We start from the raw sequence: 22,910 nt of genomic DNA, 5'->3' as shown, positions 1-22,910 counted from the left end.
AAGAATAAAGTTTTTTTTTTGTTTGTTTTTTTTTTGTATTTTTAAAAAGCCTAAACGTGGCCAAGGCTCCCGAACACCTCAGTTGCTCTTCAGAATAATACTTAAATTATTTAAATAAATTCTAAATAAATGCTGCTGTAGGTATTTCAGTTATTGTCATTAGTGGCAAATATAAGGTTTGAATAGGACACATGCACTGCAGTTTACAAGGCAACTCTTTCTGGATGTTTCCTTTTTACCTGCAATATGAACAGGGTTTTAAAAAAAATGAGATATTTTACTCTTTTTTTCATTCATATTGCTTTCTAAGATGAAGCTTTCACAGACATATAGAACAATCAACAGTCACATGTAACCACGTGACAGTGTTTACAGCCTTACTTTATTCCACTGAGGTCACGAAGGATATTGACTTTGGAAAAATGTTAATTACACACAAATTTTAAGGAGAGCACTTTTTTTTTTTTTTTTTCAAACATCGAGGACATTCCTATATCATCTCTTCTGATGCCTTTTTGCGTGCTTTCAAGTTTAACAGGGCTGTGTTTTCCTTGACTGACTTTCCAACAACTGGACAAAAACTTTGTTAGATGTTAATAAAAATGTTCAGAAACTTGATTGCTGCTTAAGGTATTCCTACTTCAACCATTAAAAAAAATGAATTATTATAATCTTCCAATAAAAACTGTTTGCCTGAATATCTTGAGTTATGGTAATAATGCTTTGCCTTAAAGAAAGAGTCATAAAAGTGAGAACCCTCATTTCTAAACTTATAGAAAATGCAGGAGCAGAGTAATTTTGACCCAAACATGATCTCAGAGGCATGGTATCCACTATGAAAAATAAAGACCCTATTCCCTGTTCTGGAAGTTACTTCTGTTGAGAGAAGTACGCCTCAAATAAGAGATCCTCCTTCACCCTTTTTGCTGACAACTACTGTCAAAATCATCAATGGACACTGGGTATCGATGTTCTTTGCAATCTGTGCTACAGGTCGATCGCCTTGCAAAGAAATGACAAAAGGACGCTGGTTCAGAGTTATTCCCAGAATCAGCGTTCTAATTTCAGCTCAGGGAAAAGGCGATCTGCAGGCCAAATTGCATCCTTGTCAGACATGCCAGCATGCTACTTTAAAAACTCTGTGATGACGAGGGAGATAAGGCTGAGAGTTTACAAACAAAATGACTGGAGAAGGACAAAGAAAGTCCCTATTGATTTCTTCAATATCAAACAGCATAGAAAACATCCAAGCAATAGATGGTCCAAGCAATTCACCTGAAAGTTTCCAGCAGACTATTCTGATCTAGTTTTGAGTGGGCTTTTTTTTTTTTTCTTCAGTCTTGGCAGTAGTTGCTCCCTGAATAGTAAGTAAACTGGGAATTTTCTCATGGGCAAAGTACCGTATGACAACATTTCTGCTCCTAGCAGGTGCTACCTTTAATTTAAAACTGAGGGAAGTAATTTCCAGGTCATTCAAAAACCAACATCCTTATGCACTACAACAAGAAGTAACGCACAAAGGAAAGTACAATTACTTTGTAATTAATTTTTAAAATGTTTTGTATTAAAAAAATCACAGATGTAGGACCTGAGCCTACTGCAATTACAACAAATGAAAATATAGAACATGAAAATGGTAATCTATCTACTGTCTAACCAGTTTCATCCTTAAAAAGTTTCCTTTGGCAGACAGTTGTTTTTTTTTGGTTGCTTTTCTGCTTTTGAATAAAAGTGTGGGAAAAGCTATTAAACCTTTTTCCTTGTTTCTGTGAACACTATGACAGCAGGCATAACTTTTTAACTAGGAATTACTCAAAGTCAGGCCTGTGCCTAAGTATTAGCAGGACCAGAAACATTAATTTTTCATGTTTGCAAAATAAGGATTTTATTAAGACCGCCATTTACAAACAGGAACAGTAATTATCTTCCTCAACTTCTAGTTTCTTAAAGAGGAATATTTTCTAGAACTTACACCTTCCAAATCAATGTGTCTACGTTTTTTCCTTTAAGCAAATATAATTTACTATGTGTATTTGTATGTATATACATACATACAAAAATAATAGACATACACACGGAGTTAAAGACAAAAAGTGATTTAACAGCAAAGAGCTGTAATCCTGATAAAAATAGTAAAGACTCAAATGGTACACTGGGAACTTTGTTCTGCATACTAGTTGGATGTAAAAGATGACAACACTACTAACAAGAACAGCTTAGTTAATAGTCTATTTTGTGCTACCATACAAAATTGTCATTTGGTTCATAGTACTCCACTTTCTTTAGACAACTACTCAAATGCAACCCAAAACACACCTTAATGGTTTCAAAAATTCACATTTTTACCTGGATTATTGTACTGCTCAGAAAGCACTAATGTACTTCTGCTTCTGGCTAAAGACGACTGTGTGGGAGTCAGCAGCCGAGAAACAATAAAGTTTTCCATTGGACTAAGATGCATGCGGTGAGCTGAAGGATGGGAGCAAATAAAATAAAATTTAAAATGCAACAAAACAAAAACTATGTTAAAGTAACAGAAACAAAACAATGAAATGATTAAATGAAATGAAAGTCTTGAAGTGTTTGAGATTTTACGTATTTAAAGGTAATTCTCATTCCCTCTGAAAAGGGGATTCTTGTTTCTCCACCACTTTAAATTATTTTTCAACCTGTACAATAAATACAGTAAGGTTAAGGCTATGTAGCATTTTGTTCTCACACAGAGCAGTGTTCCATTCCACAAAATGGTGGCTTTCGTGACTCAGCATGAGAAACACTTGCTTTCTTCCCCAGTAGAAAGGTGAAATAGTTGGTGTAACAGCGCAGCTACGCTCTAGTGTGCCAACCATACTGGAATGCATTTAAAATTTGCAGTCTCACTGCATTATATAAATCTTACTTATACAATATGCCTGCATTCCCTTCTACCCTCTAAATATAAGCACCAACTATATAAGAACGATATTTATAGATGTTCTTATTGCATGCATATGTAAAGCCACATATCACAATAATCTCAAAGCTATTGATGAGTTTTCACTAAGCAATTCAGAAACGAAAGCAAATTTATTTTCTCTTTTCATTCTAGAAATGAGCCTTTACTGTCTCTTATTTCAGTCAGCATTTTGTTTCTGAATTAAAAAAAGGCCAGAGAAAAGGTGGGAAGAGGAAAAAAAAAAAGACACAAAACAAAACAGAAAAAATCCAAACAGTTCAGAGGGATAAATCCTTCAGTCCCCTAGTCAGTGTTCAGCAACCACTAATCCTGCAAGATGATCATCTTTTGCTGAGTGTCTCATGGATCAGGGCTTCAAACCAAATTAAAGGGCTCTGAAACTCTGGTCACCAGGCTGAGGTCTCCCAAGTGACTCATCGTAGGTACTTCTGCCAATAGTATCTATTGTCCAGCTTTGTTTGCTTTGCTTTGTTTTTCATTACTTGGCTAAAAGATTACAAGCTGTAGAGTTATGGGAAATCGCTGCAGTCACAGCATGTACAATCTCGTTTGCTACAGTATCAAAAGTTGAAAAAAGAATCTGTAAACAAAAAAAGAACACCAAAAAAAGCCAAGACCACAGCATTTGTCCCTGGCCTAGGATCTCCAGCAAGGTAGCATAGTCTTGGGACAGGCTATTGAACTGTTTTATCGTATTCCATATCAATAGTTAACTTACAGCCCCCCAAGCGTTTAATGGCTTTTGAATCATAGACATAAGAGAGCTGCATAGATATATGGACAGAAAGAATTGCTTTTAAGCAGAAGGAGAGTTTATGCTGGCAGGAGACCAGCATTTTCACTTGCCTCTGTCGGGGGAATGTGTTATTGCCGCTGTGGAAGAGGAGAGGCGCTTACTGATTGGCGATTCCATTTGCTTTGGCAGGTTCATTGTAGAAGCTGAAAGTTTGTCACATGCTGCAGAGAGACGCATTGAAGATATTTGTATTCTTATCACAGCGTTGATAAACTCCCCAAATTAACCTTGCATTTGTACTCATGGCCCTTGCCACTGATCACAGCGCTGGATGACTAAGGCATGAGGTATGCTTCATCTGACTGCCAAATGACCAGCGTCTTTTAAGACATGCTTTGGGATGCAACTTTTCTGCTTGTGAATTTCACGTTTCAGGTACGTAACAGCCTGTGTTTTACAGTGCCACAGGCAAATAGTTATGTATCAGGTCTGAATGAGGGAAGCCATTCTGATACAAGATAATCAGTATCAGCACAAGCAGAAAGTTACCTAAAGAGAGGGGGGGAGAGCTTTTTGGTACTACCCCGAGTGTTTTTTTTTTTTTTTTTTTTTTCCTGTTATTTCTTCTCACTGCTTGACAAAGCTTGTTTGAGCACATCCCATTTCCTACCTTGCCATTTATTCAACAGAATGACTGGAAAATGCTGTTCAACAAATATTATTACCAGAGTGCACTCCTCTATGATGATCACTGCATGGTGCTCAGAAGCACAGCAAAGCACAAATGCTTTGCCCTTTAAATTTAAATAATTTCTTTCAGAAACAAAAAACTTTCAACTAAAGACATATATGTGGCCCCAATCTGCAGCACCTCAATTACTGCATTCCCTATAACATCCCCAGAAACCCCCTCAGTGGGGTCTGCAAGATTTGCCTCCACTTATTACAGTAAACTACAATTCTCTACATTTACAAAGCAGACAACGCTTTGTAAAGCAGGTAGCACACACCAGCTGCACATCCAAATCTTTGTGCATGAGCAACAATTAGTACAAAAGTTCAGATGTTTGTGCAGAAATAGTTCTGCAAGAGCATGGGCACAGCAATCAATAGGCTGCATTCTGCAGAAGGAATAGTCAATCCTCGCTCCTCCTCCTGGGGGAGAGAAGGAACAGAGCTCTTAAAGCACTGGCTGCATTACATTTTCAAAATGTCATGCACATTTTAAATCAAAATTAGAAGTCCTATACGTAATTCGTTCTTAATCTTGGAGTGCTGTCTTTTAATGGGGAATACTTAAAAATACTAAGATAGATAAAATTGAAAGGCACAAAAGAAAACAAAAAGTGATTGCCTAAACACAAAGTCAACTATTGGAGTTTGTTACAAATAGCAGCATGGCCAAAACCTACTTCAAGAGGCTGAAAACATAGCATGGCTGTTTATACCATGTGTGCTTTATACCATGAGTGTGCTCATTCTGAAAATACTGCAGAAAAAGGCCCTTGAGATTTGAAAAGAGGACTGCTCTGACGAAATGCTGACTCCGTAACACGTTTTCTCCTACTGATTTTTTTCAAAACAGCACCTGCACACATACATTTGAACTGTAATATATGCATATTTACATTTACACACACACAAAAACACAGAGGACCCACAGAATTAACAGAGATGAGAATCTGGGCTGTAGAAGTCTACAGTTAGTGCGAAAATCATGAAATGCCTCTACTGTGTCGGAATGTGAGGCATGCACTGCTCCACATGAGAAAATTAAAAGGAAATTAAAAAAGACACTTGGTCCACATCACGAAGGGTAATGCTGGAGAGTATCAGACTGAAATAATAAGAAAACAGTGGTTAGGGAGGACAAGATCAGTGGATGGGTTACGGTGATTAGAACAGTTATAAACGAGACACGATGGTACTGTGATTCTCTGAAATACCATTGAAGGAATCAGCAGGAGCGGTAGAGGTCACAGGGTCTGGAGGAAGGGTGTTGGCAGCTAAACCTAGAACAGGGGGTGGGGTATTTTCTGATTCACCTACACAGCAGAAAAATCAGAGCAAAAAGAGGTGAAAGAAATTACTGAATAAGTTGGGGGAGGTGGAAGTAAGCATAAACTGCATCACAAAGACAAATCGGATTCTTTCTCAGAGTATGAAAGACTTTTTATTATCATGTATATTTAATTTCCTGGCTTTTTTGATGGCATTCCATGAAAATTAAGACATGAAACAGTTTGCCATTTTAGAGTTAATTATACTTACACACTGTTTTAAAAAAAGGTCATTGCCACGCAAACATGGATATGTTTCCCTATAACTACAATTTACTAAAACCTGGCAAATTAAAATAAATTATGATTTAAAACAGAAAATATGCATATTTTCAAAATATAAAAGCAGTACATGACTGATCATGAAAAAAAAGTATTTTTTCTGAAGTCAAATCAAAAAGAGCGACAGCAAAAGTATGCGGGAGAAAAAAAAATTGAACTGAAGATGCTGCATAGTCATCTAGAAATTCCCGTTAGGTTTTTAGAAGTACCAAACAATGACAGATCGTCTTTTGCAAGGCTTGGACAGCACTTAGTCCTTTAGTGAATATTAGATTTGCTAACTGTATGCGTGGGAAGAAAACAAGGGAGAAAGAGCACTAATTTTGATTTTAGCATCTGTCATCCTCAAAACAGATTCTGATTACTCTATTAAAAAAGATTTGCATTCCTAAAGTTAGGAGTGACCTTTTTTCCCCAGCAAGTGTTAGAGAGAGGGAACCTGGCGAGCAATTACAAAGCATTTATTCACGCCCTGAGGCAGTAGCCCCTGCAGCACCACACGAACTATAAAACGCACCCTCCCTACCATCTCCAGCACCTCATGCATTTTGCACTTCAGGATCTGCAATGCAGGCAGCCTGTTTCCCTTACCGTCTCTCCCTCCTGAGCCTGCAGCCAGTGCTCCTCCCCACGACCATCGCTTCTGCTTCTGTTCCAGCTGCTGGCTGCGTTCAAGGGACCGCCGCATCATGGCTTCTAAACGTTCCTGGGTACAATTGTACAAAAACAGAGAAAAACTGAAATCAGTTCTTTCAGGGCTTTTTTTTTTTTTTTAGTTCCCGTTCCGAAACCATGCTAAAAATAAGCTGTTCCTCTGATGCTCGACGGAGGATGTTTGCAGGAGCTTGTTTCCAACAGGAGAAAAAGGGCTAAATAAAGCAGGTATCAGCATGCTACCTACCTCCAGATATGTGTATCCTTTGTCTGCAAGCCACTGAGGTCACTACAGAGGCCTAAGTAAATAACACAGGTTGCATCACTGCCTAGCATCTGCTCCTGCTGGTGATGCTGCTGCTGTGCCCTGGACTTAATTTGTATAAGAATAATGCTCGACAAGCATTAACTCCTTCTTGTCTATGCAGAACTCGGGATTTCTCCCATCCCCTTTCTGAGTACAGCTAAATTGCTGCAATGCCAGTGGCTCCTCCTAGCCACGCGGATAAATGATCCCTTCAAACCCAAAGTAGGTTGCTTTGCAGGATGGCCAATTTATTTATTTATTTTGGGGAACACTCCCTCTTTTCTTCCACTATCTTCTTTACAGTCTAGCTGCAGGCATTTAAAAGCTGCTTCTTTTTTCTCCCGTGTATTTTTTTAGTACATGCCCAGATCACCCTGTTCTGAGCTATCTTTTTTCATGAACCTCCATATTCCTCTCCAAGGCTTGATGAGTTAGGATTTTCAGATGGGAAAGAACAAGAAGTCTCCTTCCCTCTCCAAATCCTGCTCTACCTTTAACCAACAGCTAGGTATGGTTTTGTTTCAACTCCACCACCTCCTAACTCTCATGGACCTCTACTCAGTTTTGTTGCCACCTCCTCCCCCTACCAGATTCTCCACGACTTTTTGGGGCAACTCTCTCTGCAGCTGTCTTCCTCCTTTCAAGCCCATAAAACCTGGGTCTTCCCCACCCACCCACCCACCATTTCATCACCTACCACCTTCCTTCCTTCCTCCTCCGGGTACCTTCTTGCTCACTTCTGGCAACCTCTTCTTTCTCCTGGTTCAGGAACACAGTCTTTACTCGTGCCTCCAGCTCCTGCCCCAATCATTTTTAACCCTTTGATGCTATTAGTAGTTCTCGTCCTATAGTAGTTCTCTTACTACCTTTGCCATGTCCTTCCCATCCTGTATAAAACTCCCATTCTATTTACTTCAAGCTCTCTCTTGCAGGCTTCTCACCCCAGAAACACAGTTTCTGTGGTTACATCACAGCCCCTTCCATTTCTACCAATCCCCTGCGCCACCTCCTGCATCTTTTGATAGCTCAGCCCAACTGCACTGAAAGCCTTTCTGCATCTCTTGGCCAGATTATTTCTTCTCACTGACTCGTGACTTCGGTCTAGGTCTCCTATACCCTTCCCTGCCATATTTTAATCACAAAATCTCAGTCATTGTTCAAGCACATCTCCTTCAGTCTGTACAAAAGCCCTGTATTCTCCAACAGACCAGACATCAACACCAGGCACCTCCAGTAACTAGCGTGTTGGGAACCTTTATGTACACCATCCATAAACTTTGTTACCTTCCTGCAATCACCTGTAGTCACTGACTTTCAGTAACAGCTGATACCCCAAAGCTGTTGGGCGTGTATCTGCAACAGCCTTTGTCTCTTCCACGTGTTTGAGGAATCTCTTCCACCACCACGACTTCCAGTATTTTATTTCTGACCAGGATTTCCCACCTCAGCCAACCCCACTACCCACTGATTCCAACAGCCAACCGCTACCTTTTCGTCCCCAAGTTCTCTTAATTTTCTCACCTATCACTTACACCATAAATTCCATCACAGATTCCTCCAGACAAGGAATGAAAAGAGGCGCTCAGCTCTCTGTTACCTTTTGGCCAGTTGACCCACCCTGCTTTTACCATTTCTGGTGCCATCTCCAGGAAGACAATCTTTTGGTCCCCTGTTCTGAACTCACTTTTTTACCTTCCTTCCGTATCTTTAGCTTATGGTGTATCAGGTAGAAGGAAAGCAGCTGCTTCCTCCTTTACACCCCCTTTTTTTCTTTCCTCCTATCTAGTCAGTGGCATCAGTGTTCAGGCAAGCAGGAATGCAAATCATTGTCCTTCCTCCCTCCCTCCCTTTTTTTTTTTTAAACCCCCTTAAGAGAACATGCACGAAGCATCACAAAGCTCAAGCACAGACCTTTCTATAATAGCATAGTAAAAAGAAGAAAACACGCATGGGTTTGAATGCTCTATCACTTCTTGTCCATAGTTTGGACACGTAAAGAAAGTAATCTTCCAGTCTTAGAAAACCAAAGTCACTGCCCTGTAGCACAATCTTTCCTTCCTTGCCACTTAATGATTCAATTTTCACATTTAAAATGTGTGCTGGCTCACTATTTCAACTTCATATTTTCCACTTTTAACTACACACCCTTCAACATTAATTTCATTCTATTTCAGGCCCTTTTCTGTACTCTTTTCAAACCTGTTATTTCAGTACCTGTTCTCTGCAATTCACTTTTTTTCATTACCTTTTTTTCTACTATGGCTCTTACCCCAAAATACCTTTCTAGCAACAAAATAAAACAACCCTCCCACTCCTTTCCTATTAAAGCATACAATTCTACAGAATCTTCTTTCTTTCCATATCTAATTAATATCATTGCACATTAATAAAAGAGATGGTGTGAAAGCAGACAAGCTTCAATTATCTGGGTGATTCATGACCTTTTTAAATGCTGCTCGGAGCAAAGCCCAGCACTATGTTCCAGCTTGGAAACCACCGAATACACTTACACTACCTACCATGAGGGCATTGTTCTAAGAATCAAACAATGTATATGATGAAATAATATAAAGAAAATAAATGATTTTTCATTTCATACGTATATGAAAGCTCAAACCACACACATCCTGAGGTTGAAATCTTCAATTACTCAACGTGGAGAAGCCATCATTTATTCTCATTTGCAAAGAGCCTTTCATTAAAGTGCTGCAGAACATAATGATTAAGCCACATGAAACCCTGCAGATATATCTTAGATAAAGAACAATATGAAGGCCTTCTGCACAAAGAAAGGTCTGTTATTAAAAAGCATTAAGTTAGCACAAGGCTGAATGCTAAAATTAAGAAGCCAAACAAAGCCAAAAAGACAAAGAGAACAACCGAGATGCATAGAAGCATAGCATAAACAGCTCATACATTAATAATCTTTTTGCGACAAAAACTAAACAGCAAGACAAAGCGTTTCTTCATCAGCAAACACTGTGGAAAACCCCTCCTATGTTATAGACACGGTACCTTCTTAATGACATACCCAACTGTCTGACCCTTGTTTGGGAATTCTAATTGCTATAGATTGAGAAAAATCTCTGCACTGGGTATATAGTTAACTTCCACTAAAAAACATGTAATGTACAAGCTTCACACGTGGGTTAACTTAAGAATGAGTAAAAGCATAAAAAGAGAGCCATCTACTGCTGGTAACTAAACAAACATGTTGCTTTCCAAAGCCCATATAGTTATTCATGCGTGTTTTTCTCAGACTAAACAACAGAATAAACATTTGGGCTGCCTGAATTAAAACACAAAACAAAAAAACCTGAACTGTGAATACAAATAATTTGACTGAAGTACTTTCCTTTTACTTATGTAAAACATGACGCAGATGCGAAAACAAAGAAAAAATAATTTTACAAGTATTATGACTCATTTTGTGCAAACAATTCTAAACCAATCTCCCTTAAACCTGCAATAAAACATCTAAAAGACCCAAATGTAAGATTAGAGAGGAAAAACTCTTCCCTTTCTTTTCTGTATTCATCAGTGCAGTATGTAAGTAGCTGTCTCCTGATCTTATCAGTTGGCCTCATCTTCTATTAGAGAGGCTCCTCCACATAACAACAAAAAAGCTATTGTTTTCTACTTAAAGAAAGGAAATAGATTTTAAAAAATCATTTTTTAACTACCCCTTCTGAATATAACTCATTTCTACCCCCAGCAATTTAAAATTATGGGTGTGTATAAAGAGAAGACTTACACAGAAAAAGGGCGTGTGCATCAGAGAATAAAAGGACGGGACAAATGAAGGCTCTGCGTTACTGTACGTACGTGTGGAGCTGGAGCAGCAATAATGGCAGAGGGGGAGCACACAGCAGCAGAGAGGATGCTCATTATTACACAGAGGACTAAATTCTCCTCATGCCCACTGCAGAGCAATCAAGAGACTGCTTGCATAGCAATCTCAACCAGCTTGCAGCAAAATTTCTGTGTTACTTGTGCAACTGAATTCCACTTGTTATATGAGCTGCTACCAGATGTTTGAAAGGTGTTTATTAATTACATATATTATAATTAGAAAAGTAAGTAATTGTCACTATACCATCCACCTTGGTTTTTCCACCTTGTGTTTAAGTGCATACTTTTTTTCAAATGTAACAAGCACTGGACATACGCCAAAACAAACATCTAACTAAAAAAAAATCTTCCCGGTGCTGTAGGATGTTCTTTTCCTTTTAACATTGATCTGTTTAAGTTGGCATGCTGGCCTAGATTTGATGCTGTCTAGCTCTTTACTAGTAGCTGTTCATTTAAACATTAGTATATTGGTAGGATCGGTCCAACATGTTATCAGTTCCCTTCTTAACAATATTTGATTGTTTTATTAAAAACTAATTTTGGGTGTTATATGGGTGCTCTCACTCCTATTCACACTACTACCCTTAACAAACATCACTTGTATGGGCCATGTATTGTTTCATGGACTACATGAGCAGAAGAACACTGCTTCTAAAGAGACTTCCCAATATACTACATGTAGGAAGGCTTTTATTTACAGTGTACTTCCAAAGCACATGGAAGCTTCAAGGTGGGAAAAGGGGAAAAATTAACCAAATGAGGACCAGTTTGCTTTTATTCAGCTGGCTGAACTCCAACTGGCTGCTTGCTGTTTGAAGTAAATCATTGATACCTCCAGTTGAACACCACCACTCTTCTTTCCTCAAGGCTCAGGGATTGCTTACACTAAGGAGAAGGCAGCTTTAAAAAGAACGTGGAGGGAGCAGCACTGCTACTGAGTACCTCTCCAGATATGAAAGTTGCAGTAAATGTAGAGCAAGGACTTTCAGCAAGGATTTTCAGGCACATTTATTCACTTTCTGCCTGAGGAATTGGAAACACTTCCATCTTACTCTGAGGGAGCTCCAGTTGCCCTGGAGAATAACTCTGCTAGAACACCTCTCTTTCCATTAATACAAAATTGCCACCTCTTATCTGGCAGTGGAGAGGGAAAAAAAGCAAAATAAATCAAGTTTTGGTCACCTCCTCTTTGACAAGGCCTTTGCATACAAAGCAGCTGAGCATAGAAAGCTCTAATGTACAAAATGAACCAGAGCCATTCACTTCTCAAGCTCTTACAGACACAACAATATTTTTAGAGTGAGATTTATATAACCTGTTCCTGTCACAGATATGCGCTGCCTTCTGCTGTGCTAAAAAGCCAAAAAAAAAAAAAAACAACACCCAAGGAAGATATGAAGGATAACCAATAAGGCAGACAGCAAGGAACAAAATCTCTCTATTGGGCACTTCAGACACCTGATGGGTAGGTAACATCAGTGCTCCAGTCCCCACCCAAGTAAACCAGTCTTAAAAGAAGAAACACCAAGCACATGCTGTAGTGTGCTGGCTCACTGGCCAGGTCACAAACCCACAGGGTGTGGGAAATACAGGCTCCAAGCTCTTCCAGTAAAGACAACCTCAAATGTCCAGAATGATTCAGGTGCAGTGAGTGATCTGCAATGCCCATGGAGCTGTGACTTCATCACCGTCCTTACTCAGACCTCCACTACTACTGCATATATGGGATTAGAGGGGAGAAACCCGTGGCTCATCAGAGCTGGGGGGTGGCTTTGGCAGATCCTTTAGTAAAATTCAAGTTTGAGAAATGAAAGAGTGACAAGTAGCTGTGAAGCAATACCAGGATGTGGTGGTGTCTCCTCTTCCCGATCCCTTTCTTCCCTCAACCTCCTCTTCTCTACAGATTATTACTCCATGTACCCTTCCCTCCTTCAGAAACTCCTGGATCTTCCCATCCATCAGGGATAATCCAACCCCAAACACGCACCCACCCTCTCCTGTCCTCCTGCCCCCAGTAGCCCTTCCTCAGCTTCCTCAGCCCATGCAAGGCGTTGGACAGTTTAAGCTTGAAGGATGGGCTGAATGAGCAGATCTTTGAGCGTTGGTATTCATTCAATGATCACAGACTTGGAGGCAACAACCCTTTCTTCAGTCAATAAAGAAGTCTCCCAGTATGGGAGCTCTCATGTTTCACAACCCACCCTTCCATTTCTCCAGCGTGGGTAAATCATGCAGGCAGGCAAAGCAGGCAAGTTGCTTGCTTTGCCCACACCCCTCCCCTTCCCTGCCCACCTCCAGTGCAGTTTTTGAGGACAGGGATTTGGAAGTGTTTGTACTTGCCACTTTCCTCTACATCCCCCATGACGGAGATCGATTTTGCTTAGCTGCAAAAGGTTATCACAGCTGGAAGTACTGGGGAAGGAGAACATCAGGTCAATGATGTTACTGTGGAAGGAGATAGATCTCCTAAGCCTTTGTTTCTGTTTTTGTCATCCTTCGTAACAAAGTTTTAAGCTATTCACATGACAAAACATTTTAAAATGAATTCTCAGCTAATTATGCAGAAGCCAGAAACAGTATGTTACAGCTGAAAGAGGAATGGCAGGATATAATTTACTGTAACCTGAAAAGAAAATTTAGAGAAGAATCAAACACAGGAGGAAAAAAAAATACACACTCAAAGAAGCCTGTTATTCTGATCCCACGTGGAAGTGTTTCATCTCTTTTGCAAAGACACTTGATCAAAAGGTGTGGGGGGGAAGGCTAATAACTGCAGATTTCTAGGGCATTTTTTCTACAGAAACTAAGGAAATACCTTCTCTTGCTTTTTTTTTTTTTTTTTTTCCCTAAACCACTGTCCCCTTTTCCTAAAATCATTAATTCTTTATCAGTTGCAGTCGCAGTGCTGATGTTTTCTACAGAATGTGGTGAAGGCAGACACACACACACACACTGCAACCAGAGATCAGCATCAGAAATTGGACTCACTGGAGCACAAAAAAAAAAAAAAAAAAAAGGACCTTAAATGATCTCAGTGGAGAGAATAGAAGAGAGGTATTATGATTATTTCTGTTCTACAGATTTAAGTCAGACTAGATTCTTCACTACTTTAAGAATTTCTCATTATATGTTACCGGGGAAAGAAAAATACTAATTTCTTTACACTGCCCATGCAACTGAAATTGCATTTATGGAAGTGTAAACAAAATCGTGCCAATTTATGGAAACACTCATCTTTAAAAGCTACCTTCCAGAATGTTGCTGCTTTACCACCTGCCAATCAGAATCCCAGATATATTAGTGTAAGTAGATGACTGTTTTGTGAGATCAGACAAAAATCAAGGGACAAAAAAAGCTTGGGAAAATGTTTTCGATGTACAAGCAGTAGAAGAGTATTTATGGCTGTGGTGATACATGGGTGCAGTTCACAAAGTAATGTCCATACGTCTCTGGGACAAGAAAAAAAGAAAGAAACCTGCTGTGCATGTCAATATTCCGCTATCTGTAATGTTAACAGATACAGTTGCTCTGTTGTATGAATCCCAGTGGACCTTACCTCCTCCTCTTTAAGCTTTTGCCTCCTCTTTTCTTCAACAGCTGCTCTCTTCTGCTCCTCTCTCTGCCTCTGTTCCTCCAGTCTTCTCCATCGTTCCTCCACATGCTTTTCATATTGAAGTTTTGCTCTCCTCTCCTTCTCCAGTATCTGCTGCTCCCTAGCAGCTTAGGCAGAAAAAAAAAACACGTGTTTCACTTAATGCAAATTTTCTCCTACTTTAAAATTACTTGATAGTGTGACACAATAGAGTAAAAATAACAAACACAAGTACACAGGCTCTTTTAGTGCACTAAGATCAAAAGTACAGTACACAGAAATGCTTGAATGATTAATAAATTCAACTGATATACTATTTAATATGGAAGCCCTTTGTACATAGGTGACAGTTTGTCCCCCCACTTGTGTAAAAACAGCGTGCAGAATAGTTAACGATTCTTTTATCTATATAAATATATATAAATCCTTCTAATCCCTCTGTAGCTTAAAACCATATTTTTTTTCCAGACATAACAAATGCTCCCACTAGATTTTGAGGTGAGTCAATTTCTTATGTTGAAGCAAAAGCCCTTGGAATTTCTTTAAGACTATGTTTCTCTTTACAGGGCTACCTTCAAAATAAATACATAAAAATAGAAGCTAAACTTTCCATTAAGCTTTGAAAATACACCATTCTGCTCATAATTTGATGCTATGCTGTTATAGGCTCCAAGCAGTAAAAGAAAACATTTTTATTATTGAAAGTTTGTTCAGTTGCTTCTTCGAACTGGAGTCATAATCCTCTTGAGACATTACCTTGTTGTTACAGAAATTCAGACTGCAACATTACACACAGGACTGTTGCTTCAGGTTTACACAGGGGGCCTAAGTAACAGAAGTTAATGTGACAAATGGTGAAGAAAAACCCAGTTCTCATGCAAGTGCATTCCATAAAAGGCATGAAAGAGGTCAGTAAGCATGCCTTCATACACGCTGACCTGTAACATCATACCAACATACATACAGCCACTGTGTAAGAGAGCACAGCTGCCAGGCTAAGAACTTGAAAGTTATGGAAATCCTGAATTAGCATGATTTATACAAGAGCTGGTCCTTCACTCTACTCACCTGTTCAGCCCCAGTCAACTTTTTCAGTCACTGCTTCCCTGTCCAGCAAATTATCACCCTTCAAGCATTCTCACTTTTAGCTTCTTCCCATCAGTCCTAGGCTCTTACTGAGCTATCTCAATTCCCTCTTCATAGATCAGCCTTTTCTCCTCAGCTCCTTGCCTCCCAGCTCTTTAACCACAGCTGTGGCCTTCAGTCCCTTCTAGTATCGCTCTGTCACCAAGCCAGAGTACCAAATAACACCAGATGCTTTCCCAACAGATGCATTTCTTCCTCTTGAATACCAGACCCTTATAAGATACTTCCTCCAGGTGTCCAACCTGCTTTACAGAATGCCTCCTGCCTTATTCCTGTTAGTATTATGGTTGGTGCTGTCTTCCCCTTTTGTCTTGGGAGAACTCACTATTTTTCTTCCACTGCAGGGCAGGTCAATGTGAGAGGGGTGTTAGTGCTGTAGGTGAGCCTGGACTCTTAAGAATGAAGGCTTGGATTTTTCAACAAGTAGTTACCGCAGAGACGGTGGAAAACAAGTGACCGGTCACTAATTATTGATGACTACTAGCCACGTTATGTAGAACACGTGAAAAGAGCATGCTGGAGTTGATAGAAAACCAAAAACAGAGTGAGATGTCTGGAGATGGTGCTAAAATTACCTTTTGATTACGTAGCTGAAACCTGGGACAGATTCTGGACAGAGAAGCAAACCATTCTGTCATCATGGACATAAAAACAATTCTTTTTTTTTCTTGATTTAGGGATACTAAGCCACTACTTAATGAATTTTGGCTTTAATGAGAAGGTTATTCTATATTTGTGCAAAGTACCTGCTGGCAGCATAAATACATGTATTTGTCCTTCTGGGGAACTCAATGTGTTTTTTTTCTGAATTTCTGAAATAAACCTGCTGCAAGACAAAGAACTACTGAGGCCAAAATCCAGAGGTCCCTAATCTAGGAATGGTCTCTCTCTCTCTCTCTCTCTCTCTCTCTCTCTATATATATATATATATACACATACACACACACCTTTCCAGAAGGCACGTACAAATGTACAGTGTCTGGATATAAGAACCACAACCAACACCTTTCAAATGCCCTACACCAGCCACTCCCAGATTCTCCAGTTTTCAGTTTTCCTCCCATCTTCTCTTCTGCTTTTTAATCCAAGTCCTTTCCAATCTACTACTCATATCGCTTACTCAGGAGCCAGCAAAGCAGGGATAATAAAGAAGAAAGAAGAGGTAGTTGGGACTGAATATAGCTATAGGAGATAAAACCTTAGGCTGGTGCATGCCCCATGTGGACAAAACCTCCGGGGAGATTAACTACTAAAACCTAAGTCCTCACTAAGCAGATTTGCACAGGAACTACAAAAAGAAACCTTGCTCACCAAGCTCTCTGAACTAAAAAACATCAAATCTCAGGCCTCTGGTTTTACCAAAAAATTGTCAACAGTTTAGTTACTTACTGCAAAGAAAACAGTACTTTCCTGTGATTCTTTCCACAGGTGCCCACAGTATTTCAGTTACCATTGCCTCGAAATATATAGCAAACCTAAATCTTACAAAATCAAAACACTGGCAATTCCCTTTGAGAGGTAGCATCAGGTAACCTTAAGGAACAGTGCTACTGGCCTTTCTGGTTACTGTACTGAGGAATTTTTTTTTTTTAAACCTTTATATATGCGCACACACACACATTAAAAAAGTTTGAACAGTTCATTTTTCTCTCTTACAAAATTTCCCTGACATTCTCTTGGAGGTGTTAGTACATTAAAAAACACTGATGCTTTAAAACACAATGAATTGATAGATTTTTTCATTCCCTTGAAAGGAGATTAATCCTTTTAAAACTGACAGAAAAATATTCAGCTTTATGCCACACTGAACAGCTCCATATCATCTTTTAATATGTCTAAAACTTAATAGACTAAAACTGAGGCTGTTTCAGCAAATCATCCTACATATTATCATAAATACTACACAAAGATTATTTGTTTTGTTTTCTTTTCTTTTCTTTTACAAATGAGAAATCTAACAGTTAGTATCTTGCACGTTAACCTTAGAATGGAAATCAAAGAAGGCATGGACTAGTTTTGAAGAAGTAATACAAGCAATAAGGACTAGCAATAGGCAGCGTTTAGAATTCAGAACAGACAAAATGTCACATAAGTAACTTAAGCCTATTAGCACATATACATAAATAATACATGCACCTCCTGCCATCTTACCAAGGTATTTTTCCCTTTCTTCTCTTCTCTCCTTTGCGAGTCTTTGTCTCTCATCAGTTTTTAGAAATCCATCAATGGCTGAAATCAGAAAGAGAAGAAAAACAAAAGTGTTAATCAAATTAAAGCATACAAGAGAACTCAAAAAAAAAAAAACCCACCGAATTAAATCTAATGCATTTAACAACCCAAACAAAAACGCGATTTTGCACTTGGCAAGGAGTGAGGGGGGCAACAAATTGGGATTTGGATACATCCAGAGCAGTCTCCTACCTACTGCTGAAGTCCAAGTACGGCTCATCCGTGTAAATACCTGACTCCTCTCCTCAGAGCGGAAAAGCATGCTGCTAGTGCTTGTTTACAAGTTTGTAACTTTCTTGGGAAACACCATAAGGATGCAATTAGTATCTATTCAGCCTTGTTAATAAGCTCATTTTCAAGTTTTCGGCTAAAAGAAGAGGCGGTTCAGGCAAGCAGTAAAAGCGGTACACAGCTCTCTCATAGTTCAATGCTTTGTGGAAGTCCCAGCCTTCGTATTTATGGCTTAACCCAGGCACACAACTTCCCTGCCCACAGGAAACCACGAGCACCAGCTCACTGCAACAACCAGTAATTAGCACTGGATGAGGCTAGGGAGGCAGCTGCCCTCCTACCCCCTTCTCCAGGTAGGAAACACAGGACAGCAAAACGTGATCCTGCCAGCTCATTTCCTCAAAGACTCTAGAGAAAAACCTGAAATATCCGTGCCTCTGTAACCTAAAAATAAAACTTCAAGGCAAAGCACGTTTGCGTACACCCTCTAGTGGTCTAGCCAGAAAAGGCGTTTATTACGGTTATTAATTCTGCCCTGCGTCCATGTGCTGAGACCAGTCCTACTCTGGTCCTCAGCTGATCTGACACATCTATAACAACAACTGTTCCCTGAAACAGGATGGCTACATCCAAACTCATTTTCAGGAATGGTCTTTGGTCTATGATAACTCCTAAGTTGCACAAGTTGCTTGAGAGAGCATTAGCTGGTGTGAATCAAAGCTGTGCCAGCGTTGTAACCACACAGCACCTTCCAGCTCCATCTCTGAGCCTCCCCTGCCGACACACGCAGACAGAGACTCCCCGATGGCAGCCAGGCCCCTGGAAAATTGCGACGACAGCTGCCGGCTGGTTAATTACACCCAAAAGTTGTGGGTCAGATAAACAGCTATTTATTACCAAAGACTCATCCACTTGTTTGTTCACTCGGTGAACATTTATGGTCAGATCAGGCAAGCAGTGGGAACAGCAAGCGGCTCGGTAATGCAGCCGTGGCAGTGCTGTGCGACTGCTTTGAAAGGTCCTGCAGGAAGGAGCTAGGAAGGAAATTCCTGTTGTCAGCACGGTTAAATTACAGCTCCCATCCATGGCAAGTTTTTCAGGGATCTGAAAGTCAAAACGGCTTGAAAGCTACAATGGGACTCTGTGATTCAGACTCGAGGTAGCAGAGGTTAAATCAAGACTGGAACAAGAGCCTGAGGAAGGAAGAGTGGGCTTGGGAGCACGCAGGGGCTTAAACAACGAAGGAAGCAAGCTGAGGCAGAAACTGAGGGCTTCTGAGGCAAGGATGGAGTTGGGATGGAAAAGTGGCACTTGTGAAATGGAAACCAGGATGGTGATAAGCTGGAAGGATTGTAAGAGCCCCTCGATCGTGTTCACAAAACCCTGCACTGCCTTTCATCACTCTCTTGCATTTATCTCTGAAACTCACTGTCAAATATATGTCCCGCAATGATCGCCAATAAAATTAGAGTGAATTTATCTCTACCTTGACTGCTTTATGAATGCAGCTGGCAGAAGTGGATCTGCAAGCTCTGGCCTTGCTCACAGCTGCCATAGCTGTCCAAAGCTGAGGTACGATGAGATGGGATGACATTTCTGATGTTTTAGGCTGGCTTTCTCAAGACTTCAGGCGTCTCAATCTCACCCAGGTAATACAAAAAGAATACAAAGATTGTAATGCCAGATACTTCAGAAATGCAGATGTATCAGAATTGAAGCAGTCTGCGTGATCCTTGTTTCTCTTCCATCCACACACATATTAAGCATTCTTTCCTTTTACGTCCCTTATGTAGCACATCGGATGAAGCTCCTCAAGGGGTGAACCAAGTTCACAGCAAAACAACTGTGACTTATGCTTCCTGCTTCGTTTCCTTCTGAAACTGGGAAGTGGTTAGAAAGAGAAAGGTCTGTCATCTGAAGGCTGCCTTGGAGAAGAGCGCTCCAGAGGTGGCTACGTCACAGGGGAAACAAGTGCATAGGATGACTGCTCATTACGTGTGCAACATTAAAAAAAAAAAAAAAAAAAAAAAACCTACGTGGAGGAAAATATCATGCAATCTAATTAAGTACAGACATCATAAATGCATGTGCATGCAGCAGGGGTAGCATTAAAGTTGCACAGGCATCCTCAGTAGCAGCATTTCTTAACTCAAACACTTGACTTCATGAATCAGCTTGCCTGCAAAAAAAACAGAAATTTGCTTGCCTTCTGACAGTAAACATGGCTTTGAAGGATGGAATAACCATTCCTTGGATAACAACTTGTACTCTGTACACTAAGGCCAAAATTAGTGCATTTACTACACATCTTCATGCAGTACACATTATAAAAGCAATGGGCGCAGCAGTAACCTGTGGTGAAAATTTTGATTAATGAATTAATGATAGGAATTCAAATTCTGTTTCATAAAGCAGACTACAAGCAGCAAGCCAGCACAGACAACTCTACCATTAAAGTAACGTAACGTCATTTCCATCTCCTACTATGAACTACCGACAGAGGGCAGATCAAGGTTTGAATGAAAAAGAAAACCCCACAGTGAAAAAACAGCTTTCACTGTGACGTGGGAAGTGACCTCAGGTTAATACCTTGTACGCCCAGCTTTATCCTGAGCTTTCCTCGTATTTACAACCACACAAGGCTAAAAAGCTCTGCAGCAGTCAGTGCAACGTTTAAGAGTCAGGACATCAACACAGAGTGGTTGTGCCTTCTGCCAACCAGGGTAATAAATACAAAGAAGCACCAGCAGAAAACTCTCTTACAGTCTTTTATTCCCAGTCTTGGGGAATAAGGAAAATGCCCAATTAACAACAACAAAGATTTTATTGCAAGGAAACCACCCTCCTCGCCCTCCCAACTACTACTTATATTTCATTTCCCTGCCCTCCTCCAAAAAACCTTTTCCAAGGAGTCCCCACTCTCAGAGGAGTGAGTCTGACCGCTGGGCTAATCCCTCGAGATCGTACCTCATTTTTTGACTGAGCAGCGCCTGCTGCTTCTCTGGGGCTTGGTTACAACAAGCACTTCCACAGAAGAAGAAGGTGACTTAAACCAGTGATAGTGTCGGTGGTCCTGCAGCAGTCACCTATCACCTTATGCTGAAGGACTCCTCCGACACCTTGTTACTCTGAAATAAATACATACAGAACTGAAAGCTAGCATGTTAATCGCGGCTTTGACCCTTTTAGATGGGCAACACAGATCTACTTTTACAGATGAAAGAGGCTCAGACCACGTGCACACACTCTGCACCATGTACTGTTGCATAAACATCTCGGCTCCTGCTGAAGACGGAAAGGAAGGTCGCTGCGTCCTGATGAGACACAAGGCCAGCTCTGTCTCATGAAACCCATACCCTGCTTTGGGTTGAGAAAATGAGCACTCGAGCAGGGCAATCGGGTTACTGGAAGCTGAGAGTATGCTTTGTTAGGATCACACAGCTGCTTGAACACCTCTTCTGAAATTTGCACGTGAGTAGCTGCCAGCAGGTAGCACCTACATCCATTTTTTTTTTCCTTATTTTGTTTTTAAACCCATGTACTCTTCTGAGCTCTGTAACATCCTGTGGTGTTTGGTTTCACAGCGTGTTTTTGTGTAGCAGATACCCAACCCTTTGACAGCAGGCATCCCAATGGAGAAGAAGAGTCAGCCGGGGCTCCAAGGCCAGCTCTACAAAACCACGTCCAACACATTCAGACCTTTGGCCAGCCTACACGGCCGCGTTCAATGCCTTCAGACCTTTGCCCACTCTGCACAACCACGGTCAACGTTATTTAGACCTTTGCCACAGTGTGTGTGCCCTAAAGTGACGTTGCTGCATTGGTGAAATTCCTGGTCCAGGTGCAGTTCTGTCAGTGGGAAAGCATTTTTCTTCCATGTTGTTTACAGTGATCAAGGAGACAACACAGCTGAACGCTCATAAAATAGACATTTGCCAGCATGGAGGTGGCGAGAAGGTCTGTAGAGAAGACCAGACAGAGGCATCACTGCACTTACCACCCACCCTTCTGCTGGCAGTCACCCTCGTTTCAAATAATATAATCCCGGTCCATAAAATCAATGTTTTACTCCCTGGAATCTAGTTTCTGTCCTTTGAGGCTGTTCTTGGAAATAATAAAGAATACACTCTTCCACCTGCCGCTGCTTCCCTCTGGGTACTGCTGAATGAAGAAATGTTATATTCTTCAAGTTTTCAGGGACTGACTACACTCTGAAGGGAAAAATGGTTTAAGACTGCATGGGACTGGACCTGGATGACTGTTTACATCAAGGAAAAGTGCTTTTCCTAAACGTTAATTACAGGGTATTGCTGAGAGGCTTTCAGGTAAAGTCAACAAGCAAACAGCAGACAGGCTTTGCAGATATATTCAATAAAATCCAGTAAATCTGCCTCATCTTTGATAACTGCCTTTTTAGAAGTTTTCTTTAATTAATAAAAGCTTGCAGCTACTTAATTTTATTGTTATGTTTGCCAGGCTGGATGTCAAATATCACTATAAAAAAAAAATAAAAGGCACTTTCTATTATGCCTAATTAAGATACCAGGATAGGTATCTGTTGTTATAAAGATGTTAAGCAGATGAAGTCATTAAGGGTGGACTCAGCTGCCAGACACAGGGGCATTTCAGACACCCTGGGCTAATTGTCTAAGACATGGCCTGGCAGATAGCAGAGAGAGCCTGCCAGGGACCTGCACACTCCAGTTAAACAGCTGGGACACTGGGACACGCAGTGTCACAAGGTGCCAGCCTTCTGCTCCTGACCCCTACCCGAAATGTTCAAGTTACTCATGTAAATCAAGAGCTCCAGCTGCATCCCATATTCACACCAAAGTGTCAGTAGCAAGGTATATCCTACTGGTATG

The 22,910-nt window shown here is 40.4% G+C and overlaps 1 protein-coding gene across 6 annotated transcripts in view; it reads right to left on the bottom strand.

Moving 5' to 3' along the window:
* Positions 1 to 22,910, bottom strand: part of MAP7D2 (MAP7 domain containing 2) — a 75,625-nt gene that overhangs the window by 18,950 nt on the left and 33,765 nt on the right. For 2 of the 6 annotated variants that reach the window (XM_032189649.1, XM_032189660.1), the window contains exons 2-6: positions 17,737 to 17,814; positions 14,404 to 14,567; positions 6,626 to 6,740; positions 5,639 to 5,737; positions 3,803 to 3,913 (exon numbers count right to left, since the gene is read on the bottom strand). In XM_032189649.1, coding sequence (XP_032045540.1) covers positions 3,803 to 3,913; positions 5,639 to 5,737; positions 6,626 to 6,740; positions 14,404 to 14,567; positions 17,737 to 17,814 — 567 coding nt within the window. Of the gene's footprint in view, positions 1 to 3,802; positions 3,914 to 5,638; positions 5,738 to 6,625; positions 6,741 to 6,935; positions 7,185 to 14,403; positions 14,568 to 17,736; positions 17,815 to 22,910 lie in introns of those variants that run through there. The other 4 variants (XM_032189671.1, XM_032189680.1, XM_032189697.1 and 1 more) reach the window with 3 other exon arrangements.

The sequence above is a fragment of the Aythya fuligula genome, chromosome 1 (assembly GCF_009819795.1).
Source record: "Aythya fuligula isolate bAytFul2 chromosome 1, bAytFul2.pri, whole genome shotgun sequence".
In the NCBI taxonomy this organism is placed as follows: domain Eukaryota; kingdom Metazoa; phylum Chordata; class Aves; order Anseriformes; family Anatidae; genus Aythya; species Aythya fuligula.
Note: the sequence above shows the minus strand (reverse complement) of the source record. Positions and strands in the feature narration are given on the sequence as shown.